The sequence below is a fragment of the Myripristis murdjan genome, chromosome 14 (assembly GCF_902150065.1).
Source record: "Myripristis murdjan chromosome 14, fMyrMur1.1, whole genome shotgun sequence".
In the NCBI taxonomy this organism is placed as follows: domain Eukaryota; kingdom Metazoa; phylum Chordata; class Actinopteri; order Holocentriformes; family Holocentridae; genus Myripristis; species Myripristis murdjan.
This window is the reverse complement of record NC_043993.1, coordinates 14676861-14700214: the sequence shown is the minus strand read 5'-3', so window position 1 is coordinate 14700214 and position 23354 is coordinate 14676861. Positions and strand designations below refer to the sequence as shown.

Here is a 23354-nt window from a genome sequence, read left to right as displayed (position 1 = left end):
GGTTGTGCCACTCTTAATGGGGTCTTGCCCTTGACAACCAGAGGAATTAGTGACAGCCAAGTGACAGATGGAGCAGAGACAGAGACAGACACGGCAGCAGGATGGAGATGGACGCTGAACTAACACTGATTAATGAGCAAAGAGAGTTAACTATACACAAATATTCAGTTGTCGATCATACTGATGAAATGTGACATGACTCTGTCTGAAATAGTCTGGATTATTACACTACGCATCACAATTATTAGTCTTGAACAAAATTAGTTTGATCATTCTGAACTACAGTGAAAAATGCAATATCCATTTTTGAGCCCTAATTGGTACTATATGCCTTTTGGTGGATACTTGCTATACTGACACTGATGCCTATTAACGTGATGACGCATGACTTTGAGTGCTTTTATAAAGCCTCTACAACATTTTTACAACCATATCAACCATTAAACAAAGCTTTGGGTTAATAAAATGGTTTTCATTTTGCAACAATAAGTGATAAAGATCTTGGCACACCTAATTTCATTCTGATGTAAACAAGGCAGAATGATATGAAGAGTTTAAAAAGGTCCATAGTTTTTTATATTGTAGTTCCACATCATTAAACATCCCTTGCCCAATCATAATGCCTTTTTCAGAGTCAAAGCTTGCATAATTTTAATCCCCAGTGGGAATCAAACCCCTAACTCTGGCAGGGTTGGTATCATGATGTACTCACTGAGCTCCACAGGAACATATTCACACCACAGGCGGTCTTCTCTGTCTCTCTCGCTTTCTCTCTCTCTCTCACACACACACACACACACACACAAGTTGAGCGCTCACCAGTTGTAACATATCATAAATGGATTCAGACGAGCGTTTGGAGTTCCTGCTCCTCCTAAAGGCGGACATGCTGGCTCAGGTCTCACAGGTCAGACAGAGTTCAGGGAAAAGTCAGGTGTCCATTTCCTCTCCCGTCGTACCAGTCCAGGATCCTCCCGCTCCTGTGAGTCGGTCAGTTACTCGATGCCAAACACTGGTCTGTTTTTGCTATATTCTATCCTTAAAATTTACGACTGAATACTGCATTACATGCAAGATGTGTTATTTTGGACTATTTCATCCAAATTGATCAAAACTGTCAAACGAAATGCCTACAATTCAGCACACACACACTGCACCGCGGAGCCCTGTTGAATGAAAAGCAATACCGTCTGAAAAAAAAAATAGGACATTAACTAGATTGAATAGAACAGATTGCAATAAGTAGCAAGCCTCTCATCAACAGCAACCTTGTCACCTCACTCCTGCAACGTCTCTCCAATCAGTCTCTCTCTCTGAATGCCCTGATTGCCTGTGCGTCCTCCCCTGTCATCTCTCTGGTTTCCCCTCTCCCTGCTGCTGACTTTCATCTGTCCGTTTGCCTATCTCACTCTTCTGTCCAAGTCTCTGTCAGCAGCAGCCCAGCATACAGCCCAAGAGACACTGAATAACAAGAGCAAACATCACCATCCTCACAGGAGACTGAGGCAAAGAGGGGGAAGCGATGGAAGGGAGAGAGGGAGTGGAGGGGACAGAATGGGAGGTGAGGAAGCAGTGGGTGGTGAAAGAAAAAGATTCAAACAGGAAAATACAACAGACATCTGGTGTGTCATCCCCCCCCCCCCTTTTCACTCCTTTCTCATCACAACCCAGAGTCAGTGAGAAAGCACAGCAGCCTCCTGCAATAACAGTAAATTACATTTTGTACCTCACTCTCCCACTTTTACCAAAAGTTTTTGCATTTCTTTTTAAAACTGCTCCAAGTATCAGATATGTGAGATCTGCCAACCATTACAATCAGTAACAGCAAAATCAGATAATCCATTGTTTCACAATTATCTAAACACACCTAGCACTATCTTATGCAGTAAATACCATTGGTTTGCTAGTCTAAGCAGGTTGAAATAAATTCCAATAATATAGTACTCATGTATATTATTTGACCCATGTAGTCTAACTGGTTCAAATATCATGCCCCTATTTTTCAGTTATACCTGCTGCACATTTGTCATTGCTTAAGAACAAGAGTTATGTAATATTAACAGGACTGCCATGTTTTTTCAACTTGCCCATGTCAGAACAAGATATGAAAACTGTATCACTGAATATTAAAGGAATGTGAACGATTTTGAATAAATGGTATGGATTGACAGGGCATATCCAAACCTCCATGGTTGAAATATTTTGCTACATTTGCTATCCCAAGTCTTCCGGGGGTTTTAATGTTGCATAGTCTGATCAAAGCCCTCAAAACCTACAGTTGCAGGAATGAAGGAGTCCATGCACACACACAGCAATACCACAGAGCCACAATTTCCACCAAATGGAAACACATTAGCAAAGTAAACAAACAGAGACACACGACAAGTGAATAGCAAAAGAAAGTCCAGGTAGCCATACCTTTTGTCAAGTCAGTCCAATACACAAATTCCTTGTCTCAGAGCCACCCATTAGAATAAGGAAGAAAAAGGAGGAGGAGGGAAGGAGGAGGGGCATGAACAAACCTGCTCTCACACCCGCCCGTTAAAACCATGCAGTGTGAGAGCCAGGATAAACAGAGATTACACATATCCACACACTTGGCATGCACATGCTCGCAGAGTTGTCAGACACACACACATGGTGTGTGGCACAGTGACAGGAAACACTGGAGTGATGATGTCATCCAGCTGGTGCAATGTCACTCTTAAACATTTGAATTTACTGTATACAGTGCAAATATCACAACTCTGTGATATAGAAACTTTGTAACTTTGTATGCAAGCTTTATTATTTTATCACATACAGTTTCCTTGCACAGAAATTGCTCTCTAAAGAGGGCTGGCATGTTCTAATAATACTATGAACTGCTATGTTACAGAAAAAGAGATTGAGCGAGGAGAGGTTGAGTAAGACTCTTAAAGTTTACATTTCATCTGAAATCAGGGAAACATGCAAATCCATAAATCCCTTGAAGCAATGACGGGATGTGCGCTATGACAGAGGGAGAGAGAGAGCTGGAGGAGAGACTTTAATCATGTAATCTGTATGATTAAGTGAGTGGATGCTTACATGTTGTGACATGCATCCCTATGAATCTATGCATGAGCGTTTAGAATTTTGCAACAGACTTTTGCAACCAACTTGTAGAGCAGCTTCACGCTGAAGCCAACAGCTCTGGAGGGTGTGAGTGTGAGGCTTTTAGCAGGCACACAATGTAATATTAAAAATACATGTACCACTACCCAGCTGTGATGTAATGGAACATAAATAGAACTGAATCTTGTACAATTATTTTAACTTCTATATTTTAGCTTATTTTACACATGAAATAAAATATATAAATGGTTTGAATCTGGATAATTCCAACTGATTATAGCAGTCACACTTGGTTAATTGTGAACCAGTTCTGCTCTTTCCTGTTATATATTCAACATTAGGAACATTGTTGTTGTGTGTCTCTTCACAAGTCAGTAAAATGCTCCCTCTAGTGGAAGACCGAGACATAACAATACACCAGGTGAGAAGAAAAGAGATCTGACAGCTGTGACACAGATGTGAGAGCTGAAGACAGGTGATTGAAGGACGGGCAGGGGCAGAAGGAGGAGAAAAGATAACAAAAGGCTTGAGGTAATTAGTTTGTGAGGTTAGGGACGATGATGATGATTGCATATACTGTACACTGAATGTAACAAAATATATATATATTCAGGACACACAGCCACTATCCCTGATTAAATCAATACCAATCAGCAGATGCAGATAAAAATTATTTTTAAGCTCTGGAACAGCAGATGTGGATTATGCAAAATATGGTGCAACTCAATATTGGGAAAATGCCCCTAATATTTAACACATAGATGCTCTGCGTGCATGTAGTTATTGGTCCACAAGCACAATATCCTGCATCCATCAAAGCAAAGCGGTTTGATGAACACTGTACAAATCATCCCCCACAAATTACACATTTCTCATTTCACATGCCCCCAAGCAGAACTGGTAGAACTGTAAATTATCACCAGTTCCTCTAAGTGAGACTGACTTTACCTCAGAGAACATTTGTAATCACTGTCATCTCTATTATCGCTGTTATCCCAAGCAATCACTTTTTTTTTTTCTGTGGTTGGTTTATCATATTAAGGAGGTGGCTCTATCCTTTGTCTACAATAATGAACCTCTCTGTTTCTTCCGGCTAGCCAGACAGTCATTTATCTCCACTAAATGATGTAGATCGCTGTGGAGAATGAAGTAATTAGAATGTGGGGATAATTAAAATTGTCCCACTTCTCTCCTTCCTCTCCGTCTTGGCACAATGTGACCGGGGGCACTGGGTGAAATGAGGTAAGACGCAATCCGCCGCACATCTGAGCCTACAGACTGGCTGGGAGACGCAGAGAAATACAAGAAGAGAGGCGAGAAACAAAAGCGGGATCTGTGTGAACAATAGGGCAACCGGATTTTGTAAAGTAAAGTGTAAAGTGCCACGGTTTTGGCAGCTGCTTAAGGATTCTGTGGCAAGTCTGGCTCGTCTTTGTTGTGACAGAGGAAACGTCCAAGTGCTTAAGGCTCAGGTCAGGGCTCAGAGCTGGGTGGGTGGGGTGGTGGGGGTGTGTGGAGGGGGGGTTGTTCCAGATCCAACAGCAGCCTCATGTTTATGATAATGAACAGCAGGGGGCTGGGAGTAGAGATGGTGGAGCAGGGTGAAGGAGGACAGGAAGTCAGAGGAAACATGGAGGGACAGAAAAAATAGAAAGGCAGGGAGAGAGTCATGGTGAGGCGAAACAGATGGGGAGGGACAGAGGAGGAAAGAGTGAGCATAAGGCGGCATAGGGTGGAGGATGAACAGATAAGGAGGATCGGGAAGGACAAACAGAAATACAAAAAGCTCTGAGGTGTCCTGTGCAAGGCAGGACACGGGCATAACTGTGCAGCCCTGAATAGATCATAAATGTGTGACAATGGAACAAATGGCAAAGGAGAGAGAAAGGCAGCGGGAGTTCAAGGAGAAAAGAAAAAGAGGATGGAGAGGGCAGAGTGAAACAGATCAAGTACAGAGGATGCAGATAAATAATCAGAGGGTATGCATGAGTCAAAGACAGAAGGTGACAGACCAAGAGGAAAAAAGATGAAATTTAAGACTGTGTGCTGCCAGAGTGTTGTCCATACTGCACTGCGCTGTCGTCTTTCACTATTTTGTCTTGTACCCCTTTGTTTTTCCCCTCTCTGGCATGCCTTGCAAGCCCTGTCTTGGACTGAAGTCATCGTTATCGAATCTCCAAGGAAAGTGGGCAATGCACCAATATGTGGTATCGATTTTGTGCTGTTTGAACACCGTAAAGGAGCTTCAATGTATCCGAAAAAGATGCTCCATTGTGAATGACAAATATATAGACACAATTACTGATACGAGCTGACTGAAATAAAACTTGCGCGTATGCAAAATAAAGTCACTACACTGCAGTAAGTGCAAAAGATCAATATATAAGCACAGTTTAAATGGTGTCACTGTAAAGTGCATGCACCATGAAATGCTCATTTCTCAAACTACTAGCAGTTCTTTAAATATCAAGTAGGAACCATGCAGAGCTTAAAACAGCTGTAGTTTGAGTAGTTAGCTCTTTGAATAGTTACCTCTGAATCTCTGAATGACCAATACATGTAAAACCTATATTTTTGTGTCAAGTGCACTGAAAAGAAACATAACAGCATTTAAGCAACCCTATCTTCCCCCTCTAGGTGACAAACTAACACTATCTGGAGGTCCTGTCGTTATGTCTCATCTCTCCCCTCCAAGCAGCAAGGCCACACTGGAGCCACAGATCACCACTGTACAGCAGAGCTGAGTCGAGACAAGAGCGCTGAGACTTCACTCATTAGTTTTTTCCCCTCTTCAGAATAAAGCTCACTGACACATATCCAGTGAGAGGAGCCCTGTCCCTTCCTGTCCTGTCTTTTGTTTCTTGCCATTGCCATCAGTGGAGGTAAAAAATGATTTCCGGTGGTTACTGGTTATCAGGCATTGCCATGGTAATGGAAGTGACAACCGTATCCAAGGGAGACTGGCTGGCACCCAGCGAGTCCCAGCCATCACTGGGCCGACCCTGATCAGACCAGACATAATCTTAATTAGATAGTGAGGCTGCTCAGTCACTCTTTCACTCACATACACACACACCTGTCTGTCTCCCTCTCTGTGCACATGAGCACACACACAAACATCTGTTCACGTGCTTACCCAGGACTGATTGTGATGGACAGGTTCACACAATAGCTATTGAACACACGGGTGCACACTGTCATGTAATATATTGTCAGCACTGCAGGTAAATTTAGCCATGTAGAAGTGTGCTTTGAGTTACAGGGATCATTTATCTGCATTATAAATTTAGACAGGTGTTACTTAACATAGAAATAACGCAATATGATCACATTTAAGACTTGAATTTACTAACATTAGTGGTTCTAGAATATAAGTTGTTATGAGTGTATGCACAAATTCCTTGCCTCAGATCTACCCGTCCCAAGGCAGCCAATCAGATGACTTTTGTTTAAAGGTCACAAGTATCACATGAGGGGGAAAAAAATCATCTGAACATTTCCCAGCTTTTAACTGGCTTATCACTTTCCCCTTTCTGGCTACATGCACACCCACATAAACACATTAGACCTGTCTGAGGTCATATTTGGATAAAATATAGACCTGTCAAAGCTTTTTGCTTTTTTCCATAATCACAAACACATTTACTCTGAGCATTGTAACAACTACATACACAAGACATATCCACAGTGTGTGTTGATCAATCATATCCATACAATCCTCTTCAGGTTTCATACACTTTTTTTTTTTTTTTTTTTTTTAACCAATGGTTTTCAATGACTTGTCCATGACTTCAACTATTTTTAGCTTAATTTCCATGACCAAGTTGCCACAGAAAAGCTTTTAACCCACTATATAAGTTGTGAAATATTAATACCTACATAAAAAAGTGAATAGCATTTACTTGTAGAAGTAAAATAAGCTAGTTTCAACTTTGATCATCAGGCTGTCACAGAATGGTCAAGCCGTCTTTAATAGAGTTGATGCTGCTTCAGTCAGATGGCCATGACTTTTCCAAACTTATTAGAAAAGTACAAGCTTGTCCCAAGTTTTTTTCCATGAGCATATGAACCCTGCCTTTCATCTGACACAAGTGAGATCAGAAACGGTGAGAAACAGATTCCACTGCCCCTGCAGCTAAAGAAGCTTGTCAGCCGGCTGAAAGATGGCAACACAACAATGCAACTAATCAGCTACTTCAAACATCAATACCGAGCCACAGGTCATCGACTGAGAAAGCGATACCGGTGCCGCCTGTCTCTGTCTTTCTCTGCAACAATATATCCGACGGGGTGCGCATGATATTTCATCCTGTGTAGATGTAGAATGTTAATCCTCGTCCTGCTGTGTGTGTGTGTGTGTGTGTGAGAGTGTACACAATAAAAAATGTGCCTGTGTACACCATGTCTTTTTCTTGTGCCTGCCTTTGTTAGCAGCTGGCTCCTTACCTTCTGTGCAGCCTCCGTGCAGGTCTTTTCTTCAAGATGACCTGGGGGGCTCTGTGGACTCAGCCGAGGTCCTTCCTCTAAACTCACATCTGGGCTCTCCACTGTCAGGCCTGACACCTCGTCCAGGATGTCCTCTACACATGGACACAAGGAACAGAGAGCCACAGGGTATACACACTGAACATGTACTAAACATCAGGGATAACTTTGGGATTTTCAGTCGCAGCCCATTTTGCCGAATCTGCATATCAACTGTCTCTAAGATTAAAGGAACAGTTCATTTACTCACCACAAATTGTCTTGAATGTCTGGTAGAAAAAAAGTTTTAACTGCATGCTTCTCAGAGAACCACGGTTACAAAAACTGTAGAATGGAGTTGATTCAAGACTTTGACAAACAGCAGCAAAATGGATAACTGAAAAATTTCTCAAAGCTTTTGGTGAAGCGTAAACTAAGTCTTGACTCTACATTCTATGTGAATGTACTTTGACAAGTAAATAAATAAATATGCTCTCATGCAAAATAACCTGTGTGCGATTGGTCTGCATGTTCATCAAATTGAAGACTTGCATCTGGTTTGTTCACTTTGGCTACACAGTCAGTGTAGCAGGCCAATTGCACCCAGGTGCTCATGCCTTACAGAATTTTCCAAAAATTATTTGTTTAGCATGCTTTTGCGAAAGTACATTGTTTTTGACATACTGAACATACAGACGAGCTCAGGGAATCAGGGCGTGGATCATCCTGCACAAAGAGTTTTCATATCCTTTTTGCTGTCATTAATTAACTTTAATCTAACAAATGACTAGGGTTTTTGGCACCTTCATTCTTATGAGCTATGAGATTATAATTTAAGACAACTTGCGGTAAGTAAATCACAAAATATGTAGTTTTTGGATGAAGTGTTACTTGAAAAATCCCTAACTCTCCTGCTTCTCTTTATCTATATCTCCTCCTTTGCGATCAGTGTAGATTTGATAAGGGAGTTCACCTGGATTCACCTCATCAATGTGCTTAATGAGAAGAATAAGTGTCCCTACCATTTTGTACCATCCATTTAAAAAACACATTCATCATGAAGGCTGGCATTTCGTTCAAAGGGTCTGAACAGAATCGAGACTTTCATCCTTTATGGTACATGTGTATCTTGAAAAGGTTACCCTGCCTGTCACTAATTTCCCATTAATTGCCCTGTCAGCCCAGTACCGCCTGTGTATAGCTCACTGCTCTTAACCATGATATCATCAAAAACACTCCATGTGGTTGCTGGGACTGTTTTTAGTCCCTCTCTGACCCTTCACATATGGTATGATCACACTCAATGACAGCTTCACACTGTTAAAGGATTCTCATTAATATTCATATTCTTCTGAGTCCCTGTATAAACAATGCCAGCTTGTCAGCCTGTGCGCCACTGCAAGCCCCAATTTATAACGAATACAAATGGTGCCCTTGCATGGATAAAGAGAACAGGTCAGAGGGAAGCTGCTGGCTGCCTGCAGGTTGGCTATCAGACAGCATCCATGCATAATTAGTAGATTGCCCTGTTCACCTCTGCTCAAAAAGATGCATCTGCCCTCCCAACTCACCTGCCCTCTACACAGATTTAGGGTTTAAGAGGGTGCATTTACAATGCAAGACCTCAGAATATTAACACAAAGGAAAAATAAAAACTGGATATATGAGCAATATCTGGTCTCTTGATAATTTTTAAGGTAGACACTTAAACTGAACAATTTCACCTATCCAGCACCATAGAAAAGAACAAATATGAACATGGTGGGAAGGCAGATGATAATTACGATGAGTTTGACTATAAGTACAGTTTGATTTTAAGGTATGTTAAAAATATATATATAAATAAGGCAACAACAACAAAAAAAAATCTTCTGAACGAGGCAAAGACTTAAAAAGTAATGAATGTTCTTCTGTAATTTACAAACATTTTATTTACAAACATTTAATAAAAAAAATACTCATTACTTTCATTTTTAAGTACTGGCCCTTTTCATTAGCACCATGGATCTACTGCTGGCTGCAAGCACCCATTTTTTGACTTTATTGGGGTTGAGATTTGAGTTGAGCACATTCCTATTCTCTCTTCATATCAGAGGGAAAGTTGCATTGGTTAGCCTGATTCCCATGGCACATTTCAGACCCAAAAGGAAATTACCACTAAATTTGTCACTAGGGGGCACTATTTGTACACATCAATTTTCATGAAATCATCATAATACATTTTCTTCAACTACTCAAACCACAAATAATAACAACAACTGGTGCCATGACATGACCTGTGTAAGGACATTGTTTACATATCATGCTGTAATCCATGCGAGAACAGGAAGCCACATTAAGGAGCTTTACCTTGGCTCTGGGAGAAGATGTCGGTGGCGGGGTCCTGTTCCCCATCGGAGCGCCGGCGGGGGAGGGTGCACAGCAGCCGAGGGTCCAACTGGGGCAGGGTGCTGATACTCAAGGTCAGTACTTGGTTAACGAATGCAGCCCTCATATCTTCCATTTGGAGAGCAGAAGCAGGTTTACCGTTCAGCAACAGGATCTCATCCCCCACTCTCAATCCTGGGAGAGAATAAATGGAGAAACAAAGAGATGACCCTTCACTTCAGCTGGTGGGTCAGTCCATTACATGCGCTTTGAATGTCAGCCAGCAAAGCCTTAATGTGTTTCCTGTTAGACTGCTGTGGGAAACATGTTTTTCACTTGAGAAAGGAGGTTTGATATGTTTGTATGAAGCAACACACAGTAAGACCTCCAAATTGTGAAACACCATCCTACAACATCAACGTTTGTGCTCCAGACACATGTAATATATACAATTGATCAACTCCACTCACTCTCAGCTTAACTTCTGTACTCTTCAACAGTGCAACTCTTCAGGTATGGCCTCCAATTTGTTCTAATACATTAAAGTGCATCCTTCCATTCTTGTTTGCTGGAGGCAAATAGTGATCTGATGAGACTTGATAGCTTTAAGAAGGAAGGTGCAGCGCTTGTCTTTTCCTGTCCCATCACCACATCATGTCTGTGTGCTCCGTGCAAAATAGGAATCCATGGATTGCAACCGAGCACTTCTCAGTTTGACACTCCTTCTCTTGCCCCTCCCGTTCACCACCTGCGCCCTGCTCTCCTAATTGAGAATTAGCACTCAATCAGCCAACCAATTAGCAGCCAGTGCCATCCAATAAAAGTGACTGGTAGTGACAGCTGTTTTGGAGGTTTGACAGCTCTCTTACCTGGCCTTACTACAGAAACAAGACAAGGGGCTTTGTTGCTGTTGCTGGAACACACACACACACACACACACATTCACACACGTGCAGGTGCACACATACAGAAACATAAGGTTACATTTAATGATCCATACTTCAATATCATTTCATGTTGTCTAATGAAGATAACAGACATTCTGGAGCACTGTGATATGGCTTTTATAATGCACTGAATACTATACTGTACACACAACTATGTACACAGGCATACACACTCAGGCGCGCACACACACACACACACACGCACGTGCACACACACTTAAACATGCATACACCATGACACACACATTTAGCCCTAAGTTATGACCTAGTTGTCTGGGATGTGAAATGTCAGCTGTGGCATAGAGTCTTCATTGGACAGAGAGAGATAACCCCTCTGGCCATACCACTATGTGTGCATGTGTGTGTGGCGGCATGTGTGTTTGTGTATGTGTGTGTCTTGGTGTTTGTGTATGTGTGCTTGTGTAGAGGGAAGGAGGAAAGGGAATTACAGAGAGAGAGAGAGAGAGAGAGAGAAAGAATCCCTTTGGGGCTCCTTGTCCATTGCTGGCCTGGTTTCTCCAGACCCCCTCCAGAAATTAAAGCACAATCTCTTTCACTCTCCATTCATAGTGCTCACTCCATAACCGTGATGTAAATGCATGCACATGCACACAGAGACTTTCTGCTTGCCCCTGCAGACACGCAGACTCCCTAAAGTCGCATCTGACATACCTAATTCTCTGATTCAGCGAAATACAGTATAATACTCCAAATGGATGCTTTGTGTGGTCTGGCTGCCACAAGCTCTTTCTATCTCTACTTCACTATAGAGGTAGAAATTTAGTACAGTCGTATCCTCTGGCTACTGACAGCCTGCTAAGCTAACTGCATTTAGAATGCTAATGCACTGGAGGACGCAATCTCACACTTGAGTAACCTTGGTCTGACTCTGGGGCAGAATAGTGGGGCATGTCATTTTCTATACATTAATGTTGTATCCACAGAAACACCGCGTGTTTCTCATATGCATTAGATATCTCTGGCACTGTCGAATGATAGGGACCAATGAGGGGGAAAACTCCAGACCGTGCTGCACAAACAGCAGCCAGACACAGACAAAGGAATGTTGTTTTTCATCTCGGCTTTGTCATAAACCAGCAGGCAGACAACCACTTCTTCTAAACAGAAAGTAGTGTGCAAAACTGCACTGATAAAAATCTCAGAGACAATTACGTGATCAGGTGTTTCTCAGGTCAGGTATGTGTGTTGCATGTTGAGCAATGTCACATCAGGACAAAAATATGTAGGCCTACCTTTAGCTGAGGCCAGGCCACCTGCTTTCACTTCAGTGATGTGGAGCTGCTGTGTTCCATCCTCATCTAATACGGCCACAGAAAAACCTAAACAGAGAGAAAACAAAACAAGAATTAATCGTTCAAACTCTGATTTCCCATTAAATTTCCCCTGAAAAAGCTTATAAGTTAGAGAAAAAATGTATCCATATTGTATAGCAATTGCACATCTTATGTATTCTGTATCTGCTGGCTGCAACACTCCCTAAAGCTACATCACACTTACATTGAGTGAAATATTCAAACCAATGCCAGTGTTTCATGGCTGCAGCATTACACCAAAAAAACAATATCTATATGTTTAGTGCATCATTTTATAGACATCCTCCTGTAATTCAACAGGACATATTTGGTATCTCTGGAAACCTTGGGACCCCCACTAGGATCTGAAATATATTTCTGTGGGTGTGAATAACGCTCGGCCATGCAGCATGCATTTATATTGACGAGCTCACCAGTGGGACAACATTGGGCAAGACTGAAGAGGTTTTAAAGATTGGCTTTAAGTCAAAGTTCAAATCCTTTTTTGAAATATCTGAAAATCTTCTGGGGATTGAGAAAACAGGATGACAGTGTACACTGTTGAACCATAAATCCTACACATATGAAGCTAGTTAATATTGAATGCAGTAACATAGGCTTTTCCCCCTGTTATCATTAACCGGGGATAACTCAATGAAGCCCATTACATATTCAACTTAATACAGGAGCAAAAGGAACTGAGTTTATTGGGTTCAAAAGACCTTGTGTTAGAAGGCAGCCTACCGTATCCGATGGTGCAGGACTCGGCTTTGTCAAACCGGATCACCTTGGTTGTTTTGGGGCAAATCTCAACCTCTTTGTAGAGCTGCAAACACAAGAAGATGAGATTTATTTGGGGAAAACATGCAGGGACAGCAGTGTTGTTGTATGCTAGAGGTGAAGGCCATCTCATCACTCTTAATAAAGGATGGAGGGATTCATGTATTATTCAGACTCCTTAACAGAGCAATTGAGCATGAAGGTTGTGGGGTCAAAATCCAGGTCAGCTCTGTGAAGTGTGTGGCTCCTCAGATGAGGTTTGACCTCACAGAGGGAGAGAGCACAGACACAGCTGTGTGTATGAAGCAACAGACAGGAACAGAAGTCCACTGTGTATATTACCCATCACTGCAGAGAAATAATAATGTTATATTATGGACTGGGAATGAAGGACAGTGGAGTGAGTCACTGATCAAAGTGAAAAGATAAAGGAGTATTTGAATTATACAATGACTGTGCTGTGAGACGGCGTTCACTGTATCACCTGCACAGTACTGTCACAAAGAGAATTAGGTTTTGGGGTTAAAGTGGCTGAATAATGTGGATGTGAGGTCTTTGTCAGTGAAAGAACTTGTTTATATGGAAAAACAAGACACACACTGACAGAAACACACAGATGGATACAGTTCGCAGTATACAAGATAGACTCAGAGTGCTACTTTGCATAATTTATAACATATGTTGTAGTGTTTCTGTTGCATCCTGGGAATTCCATATGCATTGCAAATTAAATCTGCAACCAAGTCATAAAACATATACAAGCCTGCATTCAGCTTGCAATCTGCCAGCACTGAGAAAATGAATTAATAAACGGGTCAAGACCCCGAGACCCAGATGCAACAGTCTCAGTGGTGTTGACAGTACAGTGGAGACGGCGAAAAGGCTACAAACATTAAATGACTGGAAACGTTAAATGACTGTATGCCACATCTTGAATTAATTGACGTGGGTGAGGTCATGAATTATTATAGTTTCACGGTTCATCGTGAGGCTATACTGTCCTGCGACCGAGACAATTAAGACACAAAAAGCAGCACTGTTGCATCAGTTGTGTGTTTCTCACCAGATCAGAGATGTCCTCGTCAGGCTTGGGAACATAGAGTAGCATCTGGTCATCGACACACACCTTCAGACGTAGGTAGTGGTTGGGCGGATCGATCTTGTGAGCCTAAAGCCAGTGAAATAGCAGAAGTTTGAAGAAAAATACTTGTTGAATTACAGCCTGCTAAATTAGGCAGTATTGAATCATGCCCTCATTGTACTTCTTCCTAAAAAAGGCAGACATAACAATAGCATAATTTCACAGATGTGCTTCTTGAGTGCAACAACCTCCCAGTCTGTGGCATTTCTTCATTTTACCTGCTCCTGTGAAACTCTAACCTGTGGTTTATTCTGGCTGTGCTGTGGCCTAATGGCTCCAAATGTAAAACATGGGTGTTATCGTTCTAAATTCACCTACTGAGATACCATTCCCTTTACCAGCAGTATGCTCTATATAGCATTGGTCATAACACGTATTCATGTTCCAGACCCCCAAGAAGACATTTACTGAGCAGCAGACCCCTATTTGATGTGATTTTGTGCCATGAACTCTAATAAGAAAATACATTTTGGTTTGTGTTAAGAATGAAGCCCTAACTGCTCAATCTCAAACAGCTACAAATAGGTTCAAAGTGATGACATACAAACATCATGTTAAAATAAAAAGTCATACAATTTTCCTAAGGATTTCTTGTGATTTACATTATAGTCAAAATAACCTATGCATCCTTTTGCTAAGGACCTCCTGGAAGCCCTTCAAGCACACCTGCGGTCCACAGACCCTACTTTGAAAACCACTGCTGTAGAGCATTCCCTGACCCAAGGACATACTGGACATAATACTGTATGTATCCAATCATGTATGTAATCTACATGTATGTACTCATACAGCATCTACATGTATGTTACACATATGCAGGAGCTGTGGATTAGGCGCTCCAGTTCCTTGTGACATGTTTGTCACATGGACACACACACACACACACACACACACACACACACAATGATCAGCTTCCTACATGTCTCAAAAGACCCTTGAGCAGAACATATACATATCATTAGTCGTCATTATTCTAGTGTCTCGCTGACTGTGACCAATTAGAGGGTAAGAGAGGGGGACGAGAGAAAGAGAAAGAGAGAGGGAGAGAGAGAGAGAGAGAATTGATGAGGAGTACACATCGTAATGTGCAGTGCATACAATAAGGAAAAAAAAATTATTGAGAATCATAGCGACAGATTACAATAGCACCTTCCTAAATAAATTAAACTAACAAAAAGCTTAAGACAGCATTTATAATGTACAGACTACATTGATCACAAGCCATTCTTTTAAACAGAAAAATGCAACAAAAATAAATAAATAAAAAAATTATAAAATGTAAAACAGTTTTGGCAATAACATAACCTCAAAATTCATGCCAATAAAGCATATTTGCTTATTTGTAATATTTGAATCTTGACACATGAAGTTGCTGTGACACTATGAATCCAAGAGCACAGGTGCACAGTGTCAAACCAGCAAAGATAATAAACATCTATTCTTGTGTAATGTGGTGAAAAAAAAAAATCTCAGCTTTCCTCCTACAGATACACACGGTGAAGCAGAAAAACACATGAGCAGGACAAACTCTGTAGAGTCCCATCCACACCAGGCATTCTCATGACTGACTGATGCAATCCAAATCTAATTATCCATGTGGTATTTTTGTTACCCTTAAAAAAATGTTAAGTTTTATATTTTTGTCAGTCACTGCTGTCTACAGACAGCAAAACGGTAAAATTTAACGACCGTGTGTAATCACTTATTGTATTCCAAACTCTCACACATTCTTGTCAACCGTGTTATGGGTACGATTTTTTTTTATGAGCCTGGCGGTTCCTCAAGACTGAATATGTGTTTGACAAACTTGTTAAAGTTGCTACGCTTAGCGATTTGACTGTCACCAATTTTTCACTGTAGGATCTATGACGCTGTGTGTGTGGGTGAGCTACGACACACAATTCTGGTGTGACAGGGAAAGGGCTGAGCAAACTGTTTCGAACCTTTCACACCAGTGTTTTCTCTGTGATTATATGTTGCATTTTCTCACTCACTGGCGAGACATGGTATGGTGTGCACTTTTTTCAAAAAAGTCTAGCATTTGCGTTGCTGTCAGTAATAGCTTACCTTGCAGACAGAGCTCAGGACATCCAGCGCCGTCTCTCCAGGCTGTATGATGGCCAGGATGGGCTGATCATTTGGTAGCAAAACCCAAGAGGGAGTCAGGTAATCAGGAACCCAGATGTCACTGTCCACATTGTGCCGGGGAAGACTTTGCACTGAGCTCTCCTTCTCCTTCTGAACATACAGTACACAAACACAGGGTTCAGGGACATGTTGAACATGCTCGGTGACAAAAGAAAGCACCAGATAATAAATAATAACGGGAAAACAAAATCTACCTCGGATGCCATTAAGAGAGGAGGGACAATGACACTAACAATAAAACTGCAAGGAGGAAAATCTGGACCAACCAACTCCATTAATGACTATTGTAATTGCTGAATTTAAACAAATCATCCACTGATCCACCTCAGCTATCAATGTTACTCTTCTTGTTCACAAAAAAAAAAAAAAAAAAAAAAAAAAAAAAAAAAAGCACAAAAAAGCGGTTTTGTTCCAATTGGGCAAGACTGATCCCGGAGATGGTGACAAAGGTCTGAAAGAAGAAGGAGATCTGATTACGAAATCTAATTCATTTCTGTTGATGAGACCCTCTTAATACAGCTGTCTCGCTATAGTATGTGTATGTGTGTGTTTGTGCTTATGTCTACAAGTATGTGTGTATACCTCAGTGTGCAAAGCATGGTCTGTAACCTTTAAGTCCATCACTCTGACCTCTGACAATCTGGCAGCCACGTCAGGCACTTCCCTCTCATTCTGCCTCGCTCCTCTCTTTTTTTTCCACCTCAGACTGGCTGTCACTGATATCTTATCTTCTCCTATCAGGTAACAGCATCCAGACACCCCTTTATTCTTCCATTCCTCTACCCCCTTCCTCCCCCCATTCATCACTGCCTCCCCTTCTGTTGCCCCGCATCCCTCCATCGCTGCATCACTCCATCATCTCCCTGCCCCCCCCCCTCCAGCTCTCATTCACGCCATACAAGCTTCTGACAGTTAACAATCTGGCCTGGTGATCCCTGTTTAAATGAACTTATACTTAGCTTGGTGTGTTTGTGTGTGAGACAGAAAAAGAAAAAAAAAAAGATGAGAAAGCTACATGCGAATGCACATACTCACATGGCCAAACAAAACACACATACGCACAAAGATAAAGAACAGGCACACATTCTCACAGACAGACAGCAGACCGGGGGGCCCATGACTTGTACCTCCCCCAACTCCCTGAACTCCCCAGCCCTCCTCGGCACCATCTGGCTCCCCTCCTGGCCCATCCAGGATGCCTCTACTGGGGGTGGGAGGATCCTGCGCAGCATGTTAAACTAAACCCTGTCTTTCTCTCCATCGTTCTCTCTCTTTCTCTCTCTCCTTTTCGCCTTCTGTGAGATTCTCCAAAGCAAACACGGCATAGCAGGATCTCAGGATATCTGCCGGTATAAATGTTGCATGGCAAGCTCGTTGAGAAAAATCACAAGGCTTCGGCTCTTGAGGGGGTGCTTTTAGTTGTTTTTCGATGCAGTACTTCAAACTCAGTCTTCCTACCAGCTGAACTGTGCTGCTTCCTATTTCTCTGTGCTGCGACCCCATACCCTACCAGCTGAAGACATGTGGGTGGACAGAAATCAATCTCGCTTAGTGCTGTTGAGGCCTCCGCAGTCAAACTGCTGCAGAGTCTGCCTTAATCTGCAGAGTTCAGACAGAGGACTTTTACTTTGGCCCCCCGCCTCCTACCCCATCTCTACTGCCTTAAAGAAGGATTCATAAAATATGGAGCTGGCACACCTGTGTTTGGGCACTACAAGCCAAAGACAACTGGTAATTTCTGATTACCTGCTGTATATATTCATGGTAAATTAATTTTGTCAGTCCAGAATTTAGCAGTAATAAGTCTTCCGAATTCTAAAAATGTTATTTAATAAAGCACACGCTTTACATAGTCCCGGTTTCCTCTATAATAATTTTTTGTCACTGTGACAGTCATGCCAGAGCCCAGATGCTGTGAAACTGTTGGGTCTCTTCATGTATGCATAATTTGTTGAAACATCAGATTGGTGATGTTCAGAACATATCAGATCAAGTTTGTCTCAGTGGGATTAGCAGGCATAAATGGATGGCCTGTGATGTTGATGGAGTTAGAATAGCCCGAGGCAACTGAAAAGAAGAAATGGGAATCTGTCTGCGCTGATTTGAAATTGGTACCACGCAGACTAAAACGCCAGTTGCGAATGAGATTAATGGCATTGTCTTTGGTTTCAGTGAGGTTAAATGTAATAGTTTGGAGTCAGGATAAAGCGAAGGCAGTAATAGAGCCAAAGAAGTCCTAAAAAGCCCTGTAAAGCGAGGAATGTGTTGATGTAATGCAATCGAGGACAGCTTCAGAAGATGATAAAGAAGGTATCTCTAACAAATAAACCTAAGAATCATCTGATAGCAGAGAGGAAGCAAGACAATCTGGACGATAGCTGTTGAAGTTTTATAAGGAAGTCTCTACATTTCTCAAATCACTCTTTACCAAAGAGAAAAGTGGATGTCTGAAAACATCAAAGCATGGGCTTGAAATTGATCTCAAAGGCAGACGGATTTTGTGCTTCCGACGGATATCCCACCAACCCAACAGCCAGTGCACCAAAAGGATCCCAGGAGAAAGGCGCTGGAAAATGCAATGATATGTCTTGTTGGCCTCAGATTTTAATGAAGTCCATCAAGGACAAAGGTGCACCAGATGCCCTTGTGATTCTTCTGAAGCTTTAAGGAAGCGGTATGTGAAAAACTAGCAATCACAAGACCAGGAGTAGCATGTAATCTGATTTTCTTTAGAGGTTGCCAAACTAAGAAAGGGCTTACTTTATCTTTTTAGATGATACACGTTTTTAAATTCATCAAAGCAAGAAAGGAACAAAGAAAGACTGGACCGCCTTGGACAAGACTGCAAGTTGCAAGTTGTTCGCCTGCATGAAACCCTTTCTTGTCATTTTCAATCAAAATTTCCCAGCCAAGATTCATTCACATGGGATGTTTGCATTAGATCTTGTGTATTGGTCATTTTTTGGAAACTAAACTCAAACTTACAGATTTCTCGCTGGCAGAGTCTTCAAACATGTGTTCCAAGGGTTTTCTCACCGGCTCCATCCCATCAACAAACACCTGCAAGCACACAGAGGAGAGCACATTTGGCCACTATATCCCTGTTATTTATCGTGTAGTTGTCATGTACGTGACTAAAAATGCACTCGCTTGAGCACAAACCTCTCCAGTGTTATATTTGTTTATCATTTGCCTTGCATGTTTGATTTTGCCAGAAAGTAGCACCTAAATACAATATTGTTCAGAAGCCAATTTGAAAGCACCACAATTTGTGCCTCCCCAACAGCACATGAGCACAGCATGATAGTAATGACTAAGGCAATAAAAACTATTTGATGGCAAAAATCCCAGATCAGATCATCAGCAAAATATAATCAACTGATCATTAGACCGATGACTATCTGTCCACAATATTCCATCCAAGTCTGTTTATTACTTTTTGAGATTTCTTACTAACAAACTAACAGATGTGGTTGAAAATATAACCTCCTTAAAACGTTTTACCGTGTCTCACTGCATCTCATATACTGACAGAAATATGTGAAACGCAGTGCTGGCAATTCAAAACATGTAGGTAGAATGTGTGACTGTGACTAACCTGGCTGATGGAGGGGTGTCCCTTGGTCTTCCTCTTCGAGGCGGTGTCCAGACCCCAGAGAGAGGAGAAACGACTGCGACGTTTACTGGATGTACGAGGCATCGCCTGGTTCCGCCTCCTGATGCTGCTTTCCGTACGGGCCGCCACCTGTAAGGATGATTACAGAGAGCGTAAAACTAACTAGAATAGTGCACCGGATCCTTGATCTATAGAGTTTTATGTTGGCTAGTCCGAAAAATTTCTATTTCATTCCTCCTCCTTCATCCATATGCTGTACATATTTGATGTTTCATTTTAATTATAGCTTCTATAAAACCTTGCCAGTTTTCACATGATAGATAGATAGATAGATAGACAGATAGAGAGATGCTCCCCTCAGTGTACTTGATACAGACAATAAATGAATAAATAAAATTAGTTAAACACTCCAGTTTTCAGCAGCATCCTGCACTGACCTATAGCCCACTTATTGTATACCTAAATGGCCTGCAGTTTGACAAAGTAGTGTCCCAAAGTGGCGTTGCTCAAGGTGTTTTTTTCACCGACAAAACCTGTTTCTACTAATCCCAGGAATTAGTGTCGCCAAAGAAACATGCATGGGCTCCAACATGTGACATGTTGTTCTTATGTAATTCTTCCAGAACTTCTTCAAGAACTCCCACATGTCAAATGACAGGCACTATTCAAATACTTTCTGAATTAATTTCATACAATTATGTTTGAGGAAGTTGGTACATTGCCAGTAATTCAGTTAACTTACTCCGGAAGATTAATGTCCTCTCATTATCTTATCCTCAAGTGGGAGACCATATGCTGAAAAGTTTTTCATCTTTACTGATGAGTTGATGTGTGATAATGTGACATTTAATTAGTCCCCAAAGAAAAGTTATTATTTATTATATCTATCACTAAAATTCGTATAATATTATTTTTTTCTTAATTTATTCAATTATTTCATGTGTCACTACTGGGGTGAATGGGCTAAAGAAAACTGAGCGACTGCATACACTGTGCACTCACTAATGTGAATAGAAATGGCTGTCTGTGTTTGTTTTATGGGTCGCTGCTTGCGTGCCTATAAATGCACATACATGCAAGCACACGCGCACACACAGGCTAATGCACACACAGCTTCCCAATAGATATATATATACACTCATGGCATATACTCAACACTTTCAACCACTCACATCCCTCAGTGACCTGAACATGCAAACAGAAACCATTCTTGGCATTTCTGGGTTAATTCACATTACAGTCCTGGAATATGAGCAGCCCTGGCTCACTATATGGCACATGGATGCACACTTTTACCATGTGCGTGTGCATGTGCACACGCTTGCATGTGCTTGTGTGGGTGTGAGTTAGGTAGTCTCTCTCACCAGTCACTGCTCATGAGTCACACATTTCGCACATGATAGGTCAAACTGTCCTCAAGACTCTGCTTATGTAAGCTGCATGCAAGAGGTTTTTTCAGCAGCCTTTTATTGAGATTCCTCCTTAAGCTGTGGGTAATAACAACCCTGATAACTAGAAAAGAGCAAGAAATGAAAGACAGAGGAAATTTGGAAATGTTCCCTAAACCCTTTTGTGACTGAGGAAAAACAGTCACATAAGGGTTTGGGTGAGACACAAATGTAAGAAAGACACGCCAGTCAACGTTTGCAAAAGTGGGTTAATGAAATGGTTCAATTTAACTCTACTGTTCTCAGATTTAATTAATTGTTACTCAAACTCTATTATCTTAGCACTGAAAAAAAATACAAGTGACTGCTTCCCCAAAAATAATGACTTGGATGTAAAATTTGGAGTTCTAGCAATTTATGGCAAAATTTGACTGATATAAGAATGAAAAAAAAATCCTGAATCTGGTAAAAAGGGTAATGTGATTGATAGCAGAGAGGGAAAGAAGATGGCAGAGAGCAAAAGAGACAGGGGATTGAAAGAATAAGGGGGAAGGGTGATGAGAAAGAAAGGTAGGAAAGAAAATAAGGCTGAGGAGAAGAAATGGGGGAGAGAGAGAGAAAGAGAGGGGAAGAGAGACAAAGGAAGAGCGGGTGTAGGCAGAAAAAAAGGAGGGAGGGGGGTGACAGTCGGGCAAAGACAGGACTAGGAGCACAGACTGTTAAGCCTGTTTGTGGGAAAGTGCCTCAGGGATGGCAGCTTACTAACAGACCGAGTATTGATCCGCCAGTCGCAGGAAAAAAACCTATCAAGCTTTGTTTATGTTCCCCGCATGTGTGTGTATCTGCGTGTACATGTGCATTATACTGGTATGTCTGCCGTGATATTTTTTCCCGCACTTTCTCGGCTTTCTCTTCTTCGCTTCCAGGATGTTGCTTGGCACAGAGAGCAGCCTGTGCACTTGTGCATGTAAACTCTACTCACTGCCAGCATGCACATCATTCCACTGATGATGGCATTTCATTCTGTGCATTCTTCAAGGGCTCAAGGTGACAACACGAGTGCGGTGCTGAGCGCTGAGCTAACGACCAGGCTCTTAGCCAGGGGGCAAAGCACTCAGCACCGGCAGTGGAGAATGGATTGGCAGAAAGCTTTGTTTTCATGGTGGCTTCCTCTCAGGTACTGACAGACAGAGGGGGAAGAGAATGATCTGAATGTTGTACCTTTCACCTTACAATGTTGTGTTACTGCATGTCTTTGCATATGAGGACCAAGTGTCCTCACAAGGATGCAGAGATGAAGAAAATCCTCCAAAATGAGTACATTTTATCTGCTAAAGCATCTTGAGGAAAAGACAGAGCAGACCCACTGTCCATTTACGTTTAATATCAATCTGGGAGAAGGCAGGTTAAAATAACAGGGTCTGATTTATCGCCACCAAAGAGAAAAGCTTGACCTGACCTGGTATGTGTTCTGTGTAAATGAAAGCTGAAGAATAACTGGAAGAAATACCATGGTAACCATCTTCGCTCAAGCAGTCTATTACCTGTGCACTGTAGTATAAAGCGTCTCAGCCTCCTTTGCCCTCTCCAGCTGAAACTGTCACCTCCTCAGTATTTTGTGTTGGTTGTGGATGGAAGCAGTGATGTTAAACTAAACCAGAGTCTTTCTTATCTCAAGTACTTTGGTCAAAGACTTTGATGGAACTTCTTGAAACTGTTACTTGAAATAACAATAAAACCCACTGAGGAAATCATTATGGTACCTCCTGAGACCCTGCGTCCTCATATGGGGACATTACATTTTTGCTTCTCTGCGCCATAGTACTTCATTTTTTAAAGCTTTGACCCATTGCCCTCATTTGTGGACACTGCCCGCACCATTGAGTGGTCACATGACAACATTATACTTATTTGAAGGAAAACAAGATGGCAGCCATCCCAACCAAAACTTTCTACGGCCAGTCCTGACAGAAAAGTTGGCAAGGTAATAGTCCTCATCAAATTTTATGTTTAAAACTAGTATTTTTATGCACAGTAACATCTTTAGCTTCATATGACATGCATATTTGACAATTTTTAGCAATAGTAACAAGC

General features: G+C 41.7%; 1 protein-coding gene across 1 annotated transcript in view; it reads right to left on the bottom strand.

The window, feature by feature from the left end:
* LOC115371113 (T-lymphoma invasion and metastasis-inducing protein 1-like) overlaps nucleotides 1-23354 on the bottom strand; it is a 54021-nt gene that overhangs the window by 13972 nt on the left and 16695 nt on the right. Inside the window, 8 exon segments of the mRNA XM_030068261.1 lie at nucleotides 7543-7676; nucleotides 9910-10122; nucleotides 12128-12214; nucleotides 12932-13013; nucleotides 14031-14135; nucleotides 16176-16346; nucleotides 19242-19316; nucleotides 19855-20001. Of these exon segments, the coding sequence (XP_029924121.1) occupies nucleotides 7543-7676; nucleotides 9910-10122; nucleotides 12128-12214; nucleotides 12932-13013; nucleotides 14031-14135; nucleotides 16176-16346; nucleotides 19242-19316; nucleotides 19855-20001 (1014 nt within the window).